General features: G+C 44.4%; 1 protein-coding gene across 12 annotated transcripts in view; it reads left to right on the top strand.

Annotated features, from left to right (window-relative positions):
• The window catches only part of LOC120397400 (tetraspanin-15-like), a 248,840-nt gene that overhangs the window by 34,669 nt on the left and 196,045 nt on the right, over window positions 1–18,126 (top strand). Inside the window, exon 1 of one of the 12 annotated variants that reach the window (XM_039523171.1) lies at window positions 15,208–15,383. The exons of the other annotated variants lie outside the window; for them this stretch is intronic. Coding sequence (XP_039379105.1) covers window positions 15,297–15,383 — 87 coding nt within the window. The 5' untranslated portion in view covers window positions 15,208–15,296. Of the gene's footprint in view, window positions 1–15,207; window positions 15,384–18,126 lie in introns of those variants that run through there. 12 annotated transcript variants of the gene reach the window in all.

Here is an 18,126-nt window from a genome sequence, read left to right as displayed (position 1 = left end):
TGCAATGCAGAGGGAAAACAATCACCACATTCTTTTACTTATTTTAAAATGCTAAACCTACAACAAAGTAGTGACCCTCAAAGGTCTGTTACTGCCTTGAAATCAGTCCAGACACAAAGAGATTCTGGCTGATGCATCTCTATCAATGGACCATTAGACCATTCCTCTCTGCTATTCAAAAAGGATGGCTGGCAGAATATGGTCAAATCATTCATCAATACATTTAATACATGCTGCATTATTCTCTTTATCCTTCATTCTAAATTATACAAAATACAAACATAAAATCCTACTACTACACTCTCACTAATTAGAACATCAAACTCACCTGTTGCTGACTAGAGCTAAGAGACTCCTTTCTGCTCAGCTCTTCCCCTCCCCTCCCCCACCAGGCCAGAAAGGAAAAAGCATGTTCCCACCACTGCTATTGTGTAGGTAACTAAGGGAAACGTTCACCATTATTAATGTAATCACTCTCTCGGAACAATGGGACTCTTGTATAGAATCACCTCTTTGTTTAGATTACAATAGAGGGAAAACTCAGGGTTTATACAGTTTGCAATGTACTCACTCATCTTCACATTTAATACGATCAACTGTGCTGACTGAATCCACAAAATTAGAATTAGACTTGGATTTTCATATTGAAGCTTTATATTAATTCATCCAAACTTTGCAAGCTAATGAAATACGTTAACTCTTCAGTAATAATGGAATAACTTGCCTATTAACCCTCATTAAAACTCTGATAGTGTCTTAAGAGAGTCTTGTTTGTTTCACCAAATCCAGTTATCCCAGTTACCCTAAGAGACCTAACCTAATTTCATTGTCTGAGGACTATGATGACAACATTATCACATAAACTGGAAGGGATGGTGGGGGGTTAATTGGCTTTAATATTTTGGGCTCTCACTAACTCCAGAAAAATCAAAATTAACTCTGTCAAAGTCACCAGTGTAAAACCAGCATATGAGATTAGAATCAGGCCTTTTATTTATAGGTTCATGTGTTAATGAATCATAAAATCATGTATGTATATCATGGAGGATAGGTCCATCAATGGCTGTTAGCCAGGATGGGGAGGGATGGTGTCCCTAGCCTCTGTTTGCCAGAAGCTGGGAATGAGCGACAGGGGATGGATCACTTGATGATGACCTGTTCTGTTCATTCCCTCTGGGGCACCTGGCATTAGCCACTGTCGGAAGACAGGATACTGGGCTGACCCAGTGGGGCCATTCTTATGTTTAAGTGCCACTAGTTAAGATTTATTCTTTATATTCTCAAATAGCCAACTGATATAACCTTCCAGTCAGACAAGCAGGAGAACTATGTATTTCCTCGATTTTATTTATTGCATTATAGAAGATCCCCTACAGGCCTTAAATAAGATCGGGGCCCCACTGTGCTAGGTGCTGTACAAACATAATAAAGATGCAGAACATACAATCTTGGTTAATGCCAAGATGCAATAGATGGAGAAGACCCTGAAAAGCTCCATTTGGTCAAAGAGGAAGAGATACTATGCTTTCCTTGTATTATAGTTACCTGTATTGAGCCTGGTCCTGCCTTCCTTGTGTTATACACAGGTTAAAGGCATCATGAGTCCCTCTAGTGCCTAGTCCACCAGTGGGAGAGACAATAAGAGCATACTGCTACTGACTAATGGGGCTATTCCTTTATCTCAAGTGGTAAAGACCTGTGCTGTGGAGCTGAAGGTCTTGGGTTCTATCTTTGGTCATGGGCCATCCTGGAAGTCATTAACTGTATGTTTGAGATTCTCATTGAACTGAATGAGGATACTTGAGCAGGAAAGGATTGAAGGATCATGTCCTATTTGTTGCCTTAAACAATAACTTGGTTACATCAGAAGAGCCATATTTTTATTATTAAATAAAAGGAAACTAATCTGAGCCAATGGCAAAAAAAATGGTGAGAGAGGTTTGTAGTCCAGTCCTGTAGTTCTTATGTGAGTCCAACCTCCCGCTGAAGTCGATATGAATTTGGTGTTGCACAAGGACCGTAAGATCAGGTAGCTTCTAGGTTAATGACATTGGCAACATTTCCCTCCCGTGGCTGATTAAATGCCAGGAGGACCCAGCTTGGCTAGTGAAAGAACAATTTACTTATCGAGAGCTGGATGCTAATGTAATCCCTGAGCATCTGCTATCTTTTAGGGTCATGGACATCTCCTGAGATAGTAAGGAAAACTGTAGCAGCTGAAATAGAAAGCAGGGCCATAGACCTACCTGGTGTGATGCCATACCTAATTCAATCCCCTACATGGCACAATGCGCCCTGTGCCCTAAGACAGCAGTTCTCGTCCAGGGGTCCCCCTGTGACACGAGGCCCTGGACAGTTGCTCTGTTTGCTGCCCCATAACACCGGCCCTGGCCCGTAATCTACGGAAAAAAAGTTGTGGCACAAGTGAGCCATGGAATTTTTATAGCATGTTGTGGGAGGGGGGACTCAGAGGGAAAAAGGTTGAGAACCCCTGCACTAACACTAAATGGGGGCGTTGTCTTGAGCAAGGTCAGAGAACTCACGCTTGACCTATGACACTCCTTACAATGTTTTAAGTCACCTTATAAACATCAAGAGATGGAGAATCCACCACTTCACTTGGTAGTTTGTTCCAATGGTTAAACCACCCTCACTGTTGAACATTTGTGCCCTTTTTCTAATTTAGGTTTGTCTGGCTTCAACATCCAGCCATTGGTTCTTGTTATGGCTTTTTCTGCTAAAGAGCCCTAGCTGCTGCCACTCATGGAGGTGGTTTTATTATGTCGAGGGGAGAGCTCTCTCAGTTGGCATTGGACAACTACATGAGCCATCTTACAACCGCACAGCTATATCGGTACAGCTGTGCCACCGTAAGCTTGCTAGTGTTGACATGGCCTAAGCGGCTTGGTTAAAGATAAGATGATTACTCAGAGTCTTAATGGGAGTGTAGTGAGGTGGACTGACCCTCCCCAGACACAGAGGAAGAGGGTGGCTCTACCCCCTCGTGGGTGGAGTTCTACCCCTAGCTCTGCCCCCTGAAGCCAAGGGGCAGGGCTGGAAGTATAAAGTCGGCAGGGGCAGCTCTAGCTTTTTTGCCGCTCTAAGCACAGCAGTCAGGCAGTCTTCGGCGGCATGCCTGCGGGAGGTCCACTGGCTTCAGCATACCCGCCGCCGAATTGCCACCGAATCCGTGGGATGGGCGGACCTCCCACAGGCAAGCCGCCGACGGCTGCCTGATTGCCACCCTTGCAGGGACCGGCAGGGTGCCCCCCACGGCTTGCCGCCCCAGGCATGCGCTTGGAGCGCTGGTGCCTGGAGCTGCCGCTGAAAGTCGGGACCCGGAATCTCAGTGAGGGCCCAGTCACTGGAGGGGACAGACGCTTTCCCTGAGCTCTCGTGCTGGGAGACAGCAGCAGGCCCGCAGAGTGCAGACAACTGGCCTGGACCCCCTGGACTGACCTGACCCCTGAGGAAGTAGACGGCTGGCCCGGGCCACCCAGACTCCTGGATGACCTGGCCCCACAGGAAGCAGACAACTGGCCCGGACCACCTGGACCCCTGGACGACCCGACCCTGCAAGAGACAGACAGCTGGCGCGGACTGCTGGCTGGCCCAACCCCTGGCCGAGCTTCTGCTGGCAACTGAGGCCTCCGCAGATCACCCTACCTCACTGGCCCAGCAATACCCTTGGAGGGGGAATGTGGAAGTGGCCCAGGGGTACTAGACCCCTGTTCGGCTGCAATGCTGGCAGCGGGTGAATCAGCGTGTTGCAGCTTGGATCCCCGCTGACTCGGTGGCAGACCCCTCCGCCACTCTTAGGGCCCTGGGCCAGGACGCAGTGGAGTAGGATGGCCTGCGTCCCCCCTGCAACTCAAGGGGTGGGTGGCAGTCTCCCCCTCCCTCAGGCTAGCTGAAGGAAAGCCTGAGGTAATTGACTTTGGCTACAGGCCCAAGCTGAGAGACTTTGCTTCCCACCCCGCTCTGAACCAGAGGCTAGCCTGACCGACTATTTGCAGCTCCCCATGAGTGCAGGGTTGAGCCAAAAGACTACAGCAGCTTGCCCTGAATGAGGGGCTAGACTCAGGGCCGGCTACAATGTTTTTGCCGCCTGTAAACGTGCGGACTCACCCCTGCGGCACCTCCTGCTGGTCGTCCTCGGGAATTAGCTCACTTCCAGCCAGAAGCGCCCTCTGCAGGCCTGTCCTCTTGTCCCCCGTGTCCCTCCCTGGACCCCGATGCCTTTTTAACTGGGGTGCTGCCCCCTGGCAGTACCCCACCAATCTGGGTCTCCCCTCCCTGGGGAACCCCCAACCCACTATCCTCACTTTGCCTCAGTTTTGGCTACTGCCCAGTCTCCATCCAGCCCCCGTTCACTGGGGCAGACTTCAGTATCAGCCACTCATCATAGGCAAAAGGGGTTTGGACCTGCTGCCTTGGCCTACCCATGGGCTGCCCATTTGCAACCCCAGTACACAGCTGGCCTTACCCTAGGCCTGCAGCCTAGAGGGGGTTTCCAGGCCAGAGCTCCCCAGCTCCTCTTGCCTTCCCCCAGCCCTGCTCCACCTTGGGCACCCAGGTACACTCCCCAGCAGCCAGGCCCTTCTCCCTCTAAAGGCAGAGAGAGACTGTTTGCTCCTGGCTTCCCTGGCCTTTTGTGGCCCAGCTGCAGCCACTTCCCCAATCAGCCCAGCTTTTAAGCCCTTCTTGCCCCTGCCACGGCCCTCTCCTGGGCTGTTTTAAGCCCCAAAGGGCAGGAGCGGGTAACCACCCCGCTACAGCGCCCCAAGTGGTGGAAAAAAACAAACCAACCATGATCGGCAGCACTTCGGCGGCAGCTCTACCGCCGCCGCTTCATTCTTCGGTGGCAGGTCCTTCCCTCCAAGAGGGACTGAGGGACCCGCCACCGAAGATCCGGACGTGCTGCCCCTTCCCATTGGCCGCCCCAAGCACCTGCTTGCTGCGCTGGTGCCTGGAACCAGCTCTGGCTAGACTACAGGCTCTAGTTCGCCACTGTGGCAAGAAGCCAGGCGAAGGACTGCTGGCTCCCCCGGGAGGGGGGGAGACAAGAGAGGTGGGGCACAGCCAAAGGGCCATGCCCTGAAGAGGATGCTGCAGTCCAGGAGCGATGTAGGCCCTCAAAGGAAACTGCAGAGCAAACAATGGGTGAAACACCACCTGCAAAGGGCGCTTCAGAGTTGGACAGAGCTAATTCCCAGAAAAACCAGCAGGAGGCCTGCAGTGGTGAGTCCAACCTGTTTCAGGGAGTCAGGGATTTTCAACAAATAAATCCAGGTCAAGTCATTTTGGGACCACTTATGTTCTTAAGTGTTTTTCTAGATCAGGCTCAGACTGCTCATCAACTTGTAGGATTGAGAGCCTAATCTAGAACCCATTGAAATCAATCAGAATGTTTCCGTTGACGTCAATGATATTTGGATCAAGCTCTAAAAATCCAGTTCTGTGAACCCTTACTCACATGACTAGTTCTTACTCTTTCTCAAACTCTCATTGAGCTCAGTGGAACCACTCCTATAAATGAGTTTGCAGAGTTAGGCCCTAAGGGTACATCTACACACCAAAAAAAAAAAAAAAATCACCACAAAAACCCTGCAGGAACTCTCAGAGCCTGGGAGAATTGACTTGAGCTTGAGTGGCAGGGCTGAAAATAGCAGTATAGGGCTCTGAGACCCTCTCCTTTGCCAGTTTTCAGACCCCAGGCAGCCAGAGCCCAAATGTCTACATGGCTATTTTTAGCCGTGCGGCCAAAGCCCCGCAGCCTGAGTCAGTTGACCTGGGCTCTGAGATCAGGTCGTCTTCTTTTTTTCTTTTTTAGCTGTATAGACGTACCCTAAGAGCCAGATCCAGGTTTCTATAAAATCAATAGGACACTTATCATTGTTTTCAGTGGGGGAAGGATGAGTCCCTAAAATGAAACTGATCATTCTAGTTTCACTGACAAAGCTAAGTGAAATGAAGACCGTAATCTATTATCATGTAAACAGTGATGTACATACATAAGGAAGTACTTCTTCACACATAATGAACCTGTGGAACTCATTGCCAGGGGATGTTTCATAGATTCTAGGACTGGAAGGGACCTCGAGAGGTCATCGAGTCCAGTCCCCTGCCCTCATGGCAGGACCAAATACTGTCTAGACCATCCCAGATAGACATTTATCTAACTACTCTTAAATATCTCCAGAGATGGAGATTCCACAACCTCCCTAGGCAATTTATTCCAGTGTTTAACCACCCTGACAGTTAGGAACTTTTTCCTAATATCCAACCTAAACTTCCCTTGCTGCAGCTTAAGCCCATTGCTTCTTGTTCTATCCATAGAGGCTAAGGTGAACAAGTTTTCTCCCTCCTCTTTATGACACCCTTTTAGATACCTGAAAACTGCTATCATGTCCCCTCTCAGTCTTCTCTTTTCCAAACTAAACAAACCCAATTCTTTCAGCCTTCCTTCATAAGTCATGTTCTCTAGACCTTTAATCATTCTTGTTGCTCTTCTCTGGACCCTCTCCAATTTCTCCACATCTTTCTTGAAATGCGGTGCCCAGAACTGGACTCAATACTCCAGTTGAGGCCTAACCAGCGCAGAGTAGAGCGGAAGAATGACTTCTCGTGTCTTGCTCACAACACATCTGTTAATGCATCCCAGAATCACGTTTGCTTTTTTTTGCAACAGCATCACACTGACTCATATTTAGCTTGTGGTCCACTATAACCCCTCAATCCCTTTCTGCTGTACTTCTTCCCAGACAGTCTCTTCCCTTTCCCATGTTGCAAAGGCCAAAAGTATAACTGGGTTCAAAAAAATTAGATAAGTTCATGGAGGACAATTAAATCAACCCTCTAGAATTCTCCATTTTCCTTATCTAAACTGTTTGTAACACGAGTCAGGAATGCCTGAAAATGACTTGGCTTGATAAGTCTCCCTTTAAGGACAAGTAAATATTATGCAGTATATTTTTCTGAATGGCAGTATTTTCTTAGTCTTTCCATAACATGGTCAAAATGCCTCTCTCTTGTTCATGCCTGGGATTAGCCTGTGAAGAGAAATATTGGCTTTGCCGAAATACCACATCAACAACAACATTTAAAGCAGTAACTAAGTTTTGATTAAAGGAAATGAGACCAGAGAGACTGAGTCCCATTTTTGATCAGACATTACTCCAATACCAGCTAAACTGACATCTGGCTATTGCTGTGGGATTTGACTGCTATAGTCTGCACAGGGTAAAAGATCAGGGAAAGAACTTGTTCTTTTTAATGAATTCTTTCTGCCAATGACTATTTCCTTAACATGCTTATCTGATGTCAGATGAGTCAAGCCTGAAACCACTTTCCCTTTAGGTGGTTTTTGTTTTTTTGTTTTGTTGGTATTTATTTTATTTATTTATTTATTTGTTTTACAACTATGCAAGGCCAAGTAATGAGCTCTTGTTAGCAATTTCATGAAAGTAAAGTGTTCTGGATTTTGTAAAATAGTCACATACCTAGTAAGGAAGGGGAAATAACATGAAAAATGTGCCATATATTTGCATGTCTGAGATCTGCTTCTGATGCTTACTTAAAAAAACCACTTTGTTAGACAATCAAATTATATTCTCTCTTGAAAGATCAACATTTAAAATAAGACTAACTTTTCCAATTACTTTCTCTTCCCGAATCTCTCACATCACGGCTTGTTTATCCATAAGACTTTTCCTTATGTGAAAGAAATAGTGGTATCCCAATGTACTTTATCTAACACTTAAACTGAGAGGATGAACTGGAGAGAGGCTAACTGAATATTGAATATACAGGCTAAAAAAAAATCTGCTTCAACTAATATAATGGAGATAGTTAATATTTGCCTGACCCTTTGTCTCTCTGGTCTGTTTAGAATCTTTGGGGCAAGGATTGTCCCTAAGGTTTTGTGTACACATAAGCTGGAACTGAAATAACTAAATCAGTATTAATTCACACCTTTAGTTATTTCAGCATAAGTCTGTGAGCTCGTCTAAATGCAAACATCATACCGCTTTAACTATACCAGTATAATTCAGTACAAACACATACGGTAGATGCAGTTATACTGGAATAAAGCTGTTTATGTGGTTATAACTTAGGCCTGGTCTACAACAGGAAAATAGGTCTTTATAATACCATCACTCAAGGGTGTGAAAAGTCCACATTCTTGAGCAATGCAATTAAACTAACCTAGCCGCTGGTATAGACCACAGTAAGTGAACAGGAGAATTTTCCCATCAACCTAGCTACTGCCTCTTAAGGAGTTGGAGTACCTACATCAACAGGAGAACCTCTTCTGTTGGTGTATGTAGCGTCTTCACTGAAGCGCTTATAGCAGTGTAGACAGGCTCTTATTCCAATATAGGAAGGGGAGTAAGCTATACTGGTCTAAGGCACTTTATATTGATATAACTGGATTGGTTGTACTGATATAAGTATTTCTGAAGAGAATTTCAGGGCAACCAAAACAGGTAAGCCAATAAAAAAGGCATGGGTTGGTGAGGCCTGCGTGTAGATCAAGTATCCATTGTGGTCTTGCTTTGACTAAGAAAAGAGATGCATTTTTAACCCATGTTAAATTAACCAGTGTTAACTAAGGCCATGTCTACACTTCCACATGTGTTAGCGAAACTTATGTCACTTGGGAGAGTGTATTTTCACACCCCTGAGTGACATAAGTTTTGCCAGCATAAGCACTCATCTGCACAGCACTATGTTGGCAGGGGACGCTCTCCGGCCAACATGGCTACCACCGCTCATTTGGGGGATTTTACTATGTCGATGGAAGAGCTCTCTCCCATCAGCATAGAGCAGCTACACGAGCACTTTTACAGTGGCACGGCACAGCAGTATCGGTACAGTGGTATTTAAAATCCTAGTGAAAGTAAGGAAGATAAACTTGGCGGGGGGAGGGAGACATAAACATTTGTGTCTTATCCATTTGTGTCTTATCCTAGGCTGATACTTAGGCTGATAGTCTAATACCACTTACTATGTCTTAAGGACCACTTTCTTCCCCACATAGCTTTTGCATGTGCATAGTGTGGGAGACTCCATAGCTTTGGTGTCCCTAAAACTAGCAGATGCCCTGAGCTCCATGGAGAATCTCAGGGCAGGTCTACACTATGAAATTAGGTTGATATTATAGAAATCGATTTTTAGGAGACCTACAAGGACCTTGTCTCCTCACACTACTGGCCCTGCGTCCCTTCCCCTTCTCATCTTTGCCTCAAAGCTTCACAGTAATAGCTGTGGAGGGGATCCTGCTAGGTTCAGTGATGCGGTATTGATTAGTCAGTGGTCAGAAGGGGATCATGTTTCAGAGAGTAACTGCTCCTCCAGAATACCTGTGGGGCCTTACTTAATAGAGTTCCAGCGAAGCTGCCTTTGCAGAGTACCAAACAGAGGTAATATTCCGGGCCCTAGTACTATCCTCTCCTTTCTCACCTAGAATCCAGCTCTGTTTTTGGCTGGCTTCTGCTTTGGGGAGCAGATAAGAGAATCTGGTCATAGACAGTAATTCCACAGAAGCCAATGCCTTTTCACAACCCAATTAATAACACGTGTGTCTAGGCTCTTCTTTCCCTGACAGAGGCCTGTCATTATTGCACATACTCCCAATTATGTTCTAAACAATCTTTTTTAAAAAGTCAGTGATACTGGTTAGGAACACAGCTGCACAAACAGAACTGCTGTGGCCTTGTGCCTTCAAAAGCATCTCAGGAGTGCATTATTAAAGGCCCCCAGAATGCAGTCCCAGCCATCATGCTCTGCTTCATTTGAACACCCCCATGAGGTGTCAGCAGCAGCATCTCAAAATTACTCAATCAAATCATACAGCTGTGAATCTTTTTGATGTTATTTACTTAAAAGGATCAAAATGAAGTGAAGTAGAAAGGAGCATGTTGCGGTGTTGCAAAGATGCACAGTAAGTAGCAGGCTGTGTTGACTTGTGGGACCCGCTTTCATATGGGCAACTGTTCAGTTCATGGCGAGTGGAGCGTGTAATGCATCACTTGTTGCTGATGCGTTGTTATTGCTCTTGTCAGTAACGTGACATCGACAACTGTTCCTGACCCTGACGGGCTGGCTTATCCAAACTTTGGAAAGTGTGTTTAAAACAGACTCCAATATATCCAGAACTGCCCCCTGCCTTGCAATCCCTCTGAAGCTGATGGGTTTTCTATAAGGTATAAACTAAAAAGAAATTTGGTCCTTAGCTGATTTCTCCTCTCAAACACCTATCCTGATGGAATTGCACTGGCCCTAGTGTTTTGCATAGCAAATTTCATACCAAATAAGAGATGGAAAAGTTCTATTAGAGTCAGTGTCAATCCCTCTGCTAGTGCAGAATTCCCCCCAGAGTGTATTTTTAGGGCTTCTGTAATGAGCTCCTCATACACTGCATAAATATGGATTGCCTGTCCTCCATTAACCATTAGCTTCTACCACTTGAGCTAATGGATTAGATCTAAGTTGTGGAAGTAGTAGTAAGGCTTTTATCTTCTGTAGTTCATCTACTGGAGGGCATTGTTCAATAAATTACATTTCACCCATTCTAGTTTTACATGTTCCAAGTGATAGGACTTCCACTGCTTCCTTTGTGAGACTCGGCATAATGCAATATAACATGTTTTAAGCAGTAATAAAGTTTGCTACCATCTTTGTGTTCCCACCTCTCAGTATTGTACGCTGGTTTGGTTAATCCCATTATTGGTCTCACCTCCTGACCTCTTACCTCAAATCAATAAAAAAAAATGCTGTTACAAAATAAAAATAAAGTTCCCCAGACACTTCTAATCTACATGCCATGTGTTGGGCAGTGTAAGAGGTTTGAATTTCTGTGTGTGAAGGGTGTCTTTGAAAACTGTTCTGTGCAAAAAGGTGTGGAATTTAAGGTATAGTGACTGTTCCTATTGATCCCACTGTCTCTTTGTTCTGGCCTGTCAAATCTCAAAGGGGCACTGGAGTTTTGTAAGTTTGGAATAACAAAAATAGGACTAAGGAAATACTAGGATCAATGACTGTGCTTTTTTGTTTGTTTTGTTTTTAAATCCTGCCAAAAAGAGTCAGTTTCTTGGTTTTCTGTAGTTGATTTCATTGCAATGACGCATCACCAATATGTCCAGTTGTTAGTTCTGGACTTCGAAACCTTCTTTACACACTAGCATTTCTGAGGAAATCTCCCACTGGTGGTAGCAACAACCAGAACTTAGGGTTAGCCAGCTAACAGTGTTATGACAGCATTGTCTAGACTGCCTCTAAACAGGGTTAGATGACACAATGGTAAGATCACCAGGGTTTTTACACTATCCTGGGCAGAACTGCACCTGTAATAGTGAGACATTTCCCACTAGTGCAAACACCACTTAGTTGTTTTGGTATGAAAACATTTCAATTGACATTAGTTAATTTATTGTTGACACTCATAAGACTGAACTTCTCTGTTTAGCCCTAGGATAGATCCAACACAAGCAGTGGAGGATGGCAGAAGTTTGCACAGCCATCTCAAGCCTGATCTCTGTGGGATCACCTCTGAAAGAGAATGTAGTATTCATTCTCGGTCAGGGCTGGGTCCAGAGAGGTGCTGTGCACAGCAAATGTAGCTGTGAATGGGTGATGCCTCTCTTCAAAGATCTCACAACTTCCTGTGTACAGAGACAGCAGTCATTTTGTTTTCAGAGTTGCCAATGCCTGTGATGAAGGAGATGCATGTGCTCGCACTGTGGTGTTTCTATTTTTCTGCTTGTTTCCCTTAATCCAGAAGAAGGAAGCTCTCACATACGTATGTGGGAATTTAACAGTGAGCATCTGCGATTCTCATTGAAGGCAATGAGTTACTTCAGAATTCGACTCCTGGTCTTTGGCCTCCCTGCTGAGGGTACCAATGTAGGGAGCAAATTAGTGTCAGAAGCACTTCTGGCTCTTGTGATCTGGAATTTATCCACTAGGAAATGACATTGACCCACCAACACATGGCTTATGATTTTCAGTAACTTTTCAACTGGGCCAGATTTAAACCAGCAGCCTAGAGGAGAAACGACTGGTAATGGATCAGAGCCTCTGAGCCATGCAAGGTGTAGCCCAGCACTTCTCATAGAGCTGGTTTTCTACCGCTACGCTAGTGAGAGAAGAAAAATAATTCCTCCACCTTCCTTTTCAGCATGCAACCCCTGAAACAATCCTGGGGAATTTCCTCTTAGAGTGTACTGACTACTGCTACAAAACCACAGTTCACAGAGGTACTTAGAGAAACTACAGTGAAAGAATGTGCCAATGACACTGATAGTCTGTATGAGTTGGTATCAAAATGTGATCTTCCCTTGATATTGGAACTGCCATTTTTAAAAAACGTGTCTTGCAGTTTGAGTGTGTAGCTAGGACTTTAACCATCTGGCTGGTGCTCTGAAGATGGTCAGTGGGTTAGGAACCTAACCTTATGTAAGGGTAAGACCTGCTCTCACCTCACTCTCACTAGCTGAACATCACCAGAGAGAAGTACTGCAGAGAGGTCTATCTGCCGGACACATGGACTGGGCCTAAGGCCTCACAAAAAGGGGTGAAGGGTGGGTGAGAATATATAGGCTTCTGTTTTCCTAAAGTTTCATAACTCATGTGCGCAGCCTTCCTTTACCTTCCATGTGTCCCTGAAGAGCCAAATGATAATCCAGTGTACCCATGGAGGTGGACTCTAGCAGAGCATGAATAATGACTGGGAGGCTCAGGAGACCAGCTGAGTTCAGCTTCTAGAGCAGCTGGGCCGTGGGACTCCACAGTTCTAGGAAGGGGGCCAGACAGAGGGTCTGCACCCAAAAATGAACCCTAGAGACCCACAATTAGAGACAATGACTGGATGTTGCCCAGATCCAGCTGGCTTGGGGACATAGCTAGGTCTAGAACTACTTTTGAATCAATGTACTGGAGTGCCTGCCATTCCCATTTCATGGCAGATGAAATCATGAACACTGAACAAGGAAAAGAAATTCATCAGCATCCAGAGCATTTCATATTTTTTTAAAAGTCAGCAATATAGAGAACATTGCAGAGCTGTTACTGCTAGTTCATTAAAACAAAACAAAGGCTCAGGCTAGAGGCGCTGCTATGGAGCCATCACATTGATAACAATATTAAAATCCATCACTGTGCTAATAGCCGTATAAATGTACTTGATTTGTATAAAATACACTTTAAAAACTAGAGAAGGGCAGAGAATAAGGAAAGAAAATGAGATCCACTTGGAGGGAGCTAACAGGCAACAGCTTCCCCAACAGAATAAAAAATTTTCCATATCCCTCAGGAAGCCTTAACATCCGCTGGGTCATGAGCCCATAGCTCACGTTTTCCACACACCAAGGCCGAATACAGAACAATGTAACTGATCCCACACAGTCTGGTCCTAGAATAATTGAGAGATGCTGAGGAGCATCTCTGTTTCATGCCACTGGCATGTGGTCCCTCAATGATCTTACACCAGTGGAGGAACAAGCACAGGGTTCTGCCCACTCTCTACCTGGCATTTGGAATGCTGGAGGTGAGAGGTGAGTACAACAGGAGCAGCCTCTGCAAGCCAAGTGCTAGCAGAGATTTCCCCTCTACTAAGGAATTCTCCAGTGGCCACCTACAGCTGGAATCTGTCCATTTTGCACTGCCTTAGCGCATGAAGTGGACTTAGACCAGAGAGTCTAGCCCATGAGCCTGCTTTTGTTAAGTCTTCTCCTTAATATGGGCTTCATTAAAGTACAGACATCGTTAAATGTTACCATAACTGGAAACCAGATGACTGGAACACGGTCACATACTAAGTAGCAAAATAGAACCCACTGAGAAAAATGCTGGAGAGGAAGCTATACAAGCAGTAATTGGAAGTAACTCAGTGGGTGCGAAGGCTCCTTGATGAATACTTTATTGTGTCTCCACAATGCATGCCAATAATAAAAATGCTAACAGCAGAATAAGGACAAAAGATCTAATAAAAGGGCACATTGAGATACCTGGTATTACAAATATAACATACAACTGAGTCATGTCCATGACGGTGAAGGAGACCAGTTTCTCTGACTTGTTCAAACCAGATCTTCTCTATGTTCAGTGAACTGTGGCTAAGCACTCAGCATATATGTCATTGCTGGAGCTCTCTTTCTCCATGGCTATGACATCTTGAATGTTAAGAATGAGAATTTCAAAAATACATGACAGGAGCCCACCTGATTTTAAAAATCAAACTCTACTGGGTGCTTCTGAAAATCCCACCCTATTAGACTATTTACTGAAGCAGCAGCTTTGCTTCTGACACCTCCTCATCAATTATTAGGAGTGGACTACATCCACCCTGATCGAATTGGCCCTGTCAACACTGGTTCTCCACTTGTGAGGTAATGCCCTTCTCTTCATGTGTCAGTATATAATGCCTTCATCTGTAATTTTCACTCCATGCATCTGACGAAGTGGTTTTTTACCCACGAAAGCTTATGCCCAAATAAATCTGTTAGTCTTTAAAGGTGCCACCGGACTCCTTGTTGTTTTTGTGGATACAGACTAACACAGCTACCCCCGATACGTGATATTACACATAGTAAATCCTCATCAAAACTGGAATATCTATATTTGGTCTCTACCTCCCCATCTTGTACCCCATTCATTGGAAAATGCTGACTCTTAGACCATTGAGCCCCTCGCCCTCTGTAAGGATAATGTCAGCTGTCAGAGGATGTGTCACAGCAGGTATTGGAAGGTGGAAAATCTGGATTTGTATTCCCAACTCTGCCACGGACTCCCTCTTTGACTTCGAGCAGTCACTTAACCTCTTGATGCTTCAATATCCACATCTGTAAAAGTAAACAGAGCTCTATGAAAGTGAGTAATACCCCTGAGATCACAGAATCGCAGTGTGCTTTTTATGCCATAAAGGACAAGACAAGTGTCTCCTACTGTGATTTGTTGCCTGTAACAGTTATTTTTTAAAAAGAATGTAGCTCAAAGGGTAGGCAGCTGCCTGTGTTTTTGATTGCATCTATTTTACGAATATCCATATTCCACTGAAATAATAAAAAAGCAGTGAATCTTGACCCTTCATTTGAGAAACAAATCCACACTAGTTCCATTAGGCAATAAATGCAGTAAAGGGTTAATGTTCCTGCCTCCCGTCTAGTTGCTTTCTGTTTCTCCCAGGCGGAAGTTGTAGAGAGCAGTTGAAGTTTAAGGGTGGGTTTTTTTTATTCCAGCCACTGAGACTAGGAGACAGTGCCCAATCCACACACTCAAGAGCGTGAGCTGAAAAGATGACAAAAGAATCAGAGGGGAAAGATCCCCTCCTCTATTACTACTGCATCAAATTTGCTCTGTCTGCCTATTCCACCCTGTTTTCGGTAGGTCTTTCAATCATTTCCAACTTTTATGTTGTTTATGGGAATTAACACACAGTACCTGCCTGGTGGTTTGTTTTACTTTCTGTTTCTTAGCGCTTTACCCTCTGAAATATAAAATCTACTGGTTAATAATGCTGTTTGGAATTGGGCTGCATTGTAGGAGGTGCCCATTTGTGCTGCTAGAATTCTGTTTGTTATTTAATACAGGATGATCTCCATTTTGCTGGATTTAATATTCTTTCTGCCTGATCTCCCCCCTCTCCCTCTGCCCCTTTAAAAAGCCATGACCTGGTTCATATATCAGACACTCCTTTATTTTAAAAATACAAATCACATCAGGAATCTAACGTCCTAATGGTGCAAACGTTTACTTCACAATACTCCCCGCTAGATTGTTTATACTCTATATTTGCCTCTGGCTCCATGCTTAAAGCCTTGTCTCTTTCAATGAAGATCAGGCAGGAATTGGATGTGAAATCTGCCAGCTGTGGTTACTAATATCCCCAAGATCTTAGTGGTTGTGGTTTTGGCCAGACTTGTCCTTTTTAATTTTTTTTTAAAAATCTCCATTTAATCAGCACAATTTTGAAGATGTTAATTCTTAATGCAAACCAGGTCAGTGTGGTACTAGCAGTGCAGACCTTGTAAATGAGAGGAAAGGAAGATTCACATTAGTCTCTGCAAACAGTAACTACATACAGCAGAACAGCAAGTGGGTAGATTATTTCTCTCGGGTTGGGCTTTGTGCATTGCAGCATTGCTTGTGAAACTTTATAATAACTAAATTATTCAGTGAGACTATTTATTATGAAGTTATGCCCTTCGTTTGATTAGTCATTCGTGAACCAATCCTATTGATTATTTGTAAATATTTGACAGTTTTGACTAATCATGGTCATCTTATGAATTATTTACTACAAGGCATTCAGCATTTTTAGTGTATCGTTGGTCACATGCTATTGTTTCAGCTCCCTGATTTGCTGACTCAAACAGGAATACAAACAAATAATGACCCTTTGAGAGTGATTTTTTGATGAATGAACTCAGACTAGCAGTAAGAACAGGAGTACTTGTGGCACCTTAAAGACTAACAAATTTATTTTAGCATGAGCTTTCGTGAGCTACAGCTCACTTCTTCGGATGCATAGAATGGAACACACAGACAGGAGATATTTATACATACAGAGAACATGAAAAGGTGGAAGTATGCATACCAACAGGAAAAGTCTAATCAATTGAGATGAGCTATCATCAGCAGGAGGAAAAAAACTTTTTGAAGTGATAATTAAGATGGCCCATAGAAGGTGTGAGGAGAACTTAACATAGGGAAATAGATTCAATTAGTGTAATGACCCAACCATTCCCAGTCTCTGTTTAGGCCAGTGTTAATTGTATTTAATTTGCATATTCGAGATCAGCAGTTTCTCTTTGGAGTCTGTTTTTGAAGTTTTTTTGTTGCAAAATTGCCACCTTCAAGTCTGTCACTGAGTGGTTAGAGAGGTTGAAGTGTTCTCCCACTGGTTTTTGAATGTTATGATTCCTGATGTCAGATTTGTGTCCATTTATTCTTTTGCGTAGAGACTGTCCGGTTTGGCCAATGTACATGGCAGAGGGGCATTGCTGGCACATGATGGTATATATCACGTTGGTAGATGTGCAGGTGTACAAGCCCCTGGTGGCATGTCTGATGTGATTAGGTCCTATGATGGTGTCACTTTAATGGATATGTGGACAGAGCTGGCATCGGGCTTTGTTGCAAGGATAGGTTCCTGGGTTAGTGTTTATGTTGTATGGTGTGCGGTTGCAGGTGAGTATTTGCTTCAGGTTGGGAGGCTGCCTATAAGCGAGGACTGGCCTGTCTCCCAAGATCTGTGAGAGTGAGGGATCATCTTTAAGGATAGGTTGTAAATCTTTGATGATGCGCTGGAGAGGTTTTAGTTGGGGGCTGTAGGTGATGGCTAGTGGCGTTCTGTTATTTTCTTTTTTAGGCCTGTCCTGTAGTAGGTGGCTTCTGGGTACTCTTCTGGCTCTGTCAATCTGTTTTTTCACTTCAGCAGGTGGGTATTGTAGTTTTAAGAATGCTTGATAGAGATCTTGTAGGTGTTTATCTCTGTCTGAGGGATTGGAGCAAATACGGTTGTATCTTAGAGCTTGGCTGTAGACAATGGATCGTGTGGTGTGTCCGGGATGGAAGCTGGAGGCATGTAAGTAAGTATAGTGGTCAGTGGGTTTCCGGTATAGGGTGGTATTTATGTGACCATCGTTTATTAGCACAGTAGTGTCTAGGAAATGGACCGCTTGTGTGGATTGGTCTAGGCTGAGGTTAATGGTGGGATGGAGTGTTTGTCTGTCCCTGCGTTTCACTGAGTGACTTGCGACTTCCCCTAGAAAGATGTAAGGGAGTGGGAACAGGAGAAAGGATCTCACTCCTGAGGGAGCAGCCAAGCCTGTGGAGTGATTCCAGCAGAGCTTTGTTATCTTGTTGATTTCTTTGTTCAAGCCAAACCTCAGGAAGAGAGGGTAAAAGTTTGGACTGTACACAGTGTGTCTCCACATCAGCTCAGGAAAGAGAGACATTCTGGGACCGGAATATGGAAAGAGATGTGTCCAGGATGTAACAGATCATTTCACACAGCCTAAGACAGTGCTATAAAAAGGAAATAACTGTCAATGACTCCTAACTGGGGCTGCCTTCAAACTGTTGACTTAGTGACCATTACCAATTTCTAAACTCCCTGAGGGA

The sequence above is a fragment of the Mauremys reevesii genome, linkage group 2, assembly GCF_016161935.1.
Source record: "Mauremys reevesii isolate NIE-2019 linkage group 2, ASM1616193v1, whole genome shotgun sequence".
NCBI lineage: Eukaryota > Metazoa > Chordata > Testudines > Geoemydidae > Mauremys > Mauremys reevesii.
The sequence above is the reverse complement of the archived record's forward strand: the minus strand, read 5'-3'. Positions and strand labels throughout refer to the sequence as shown.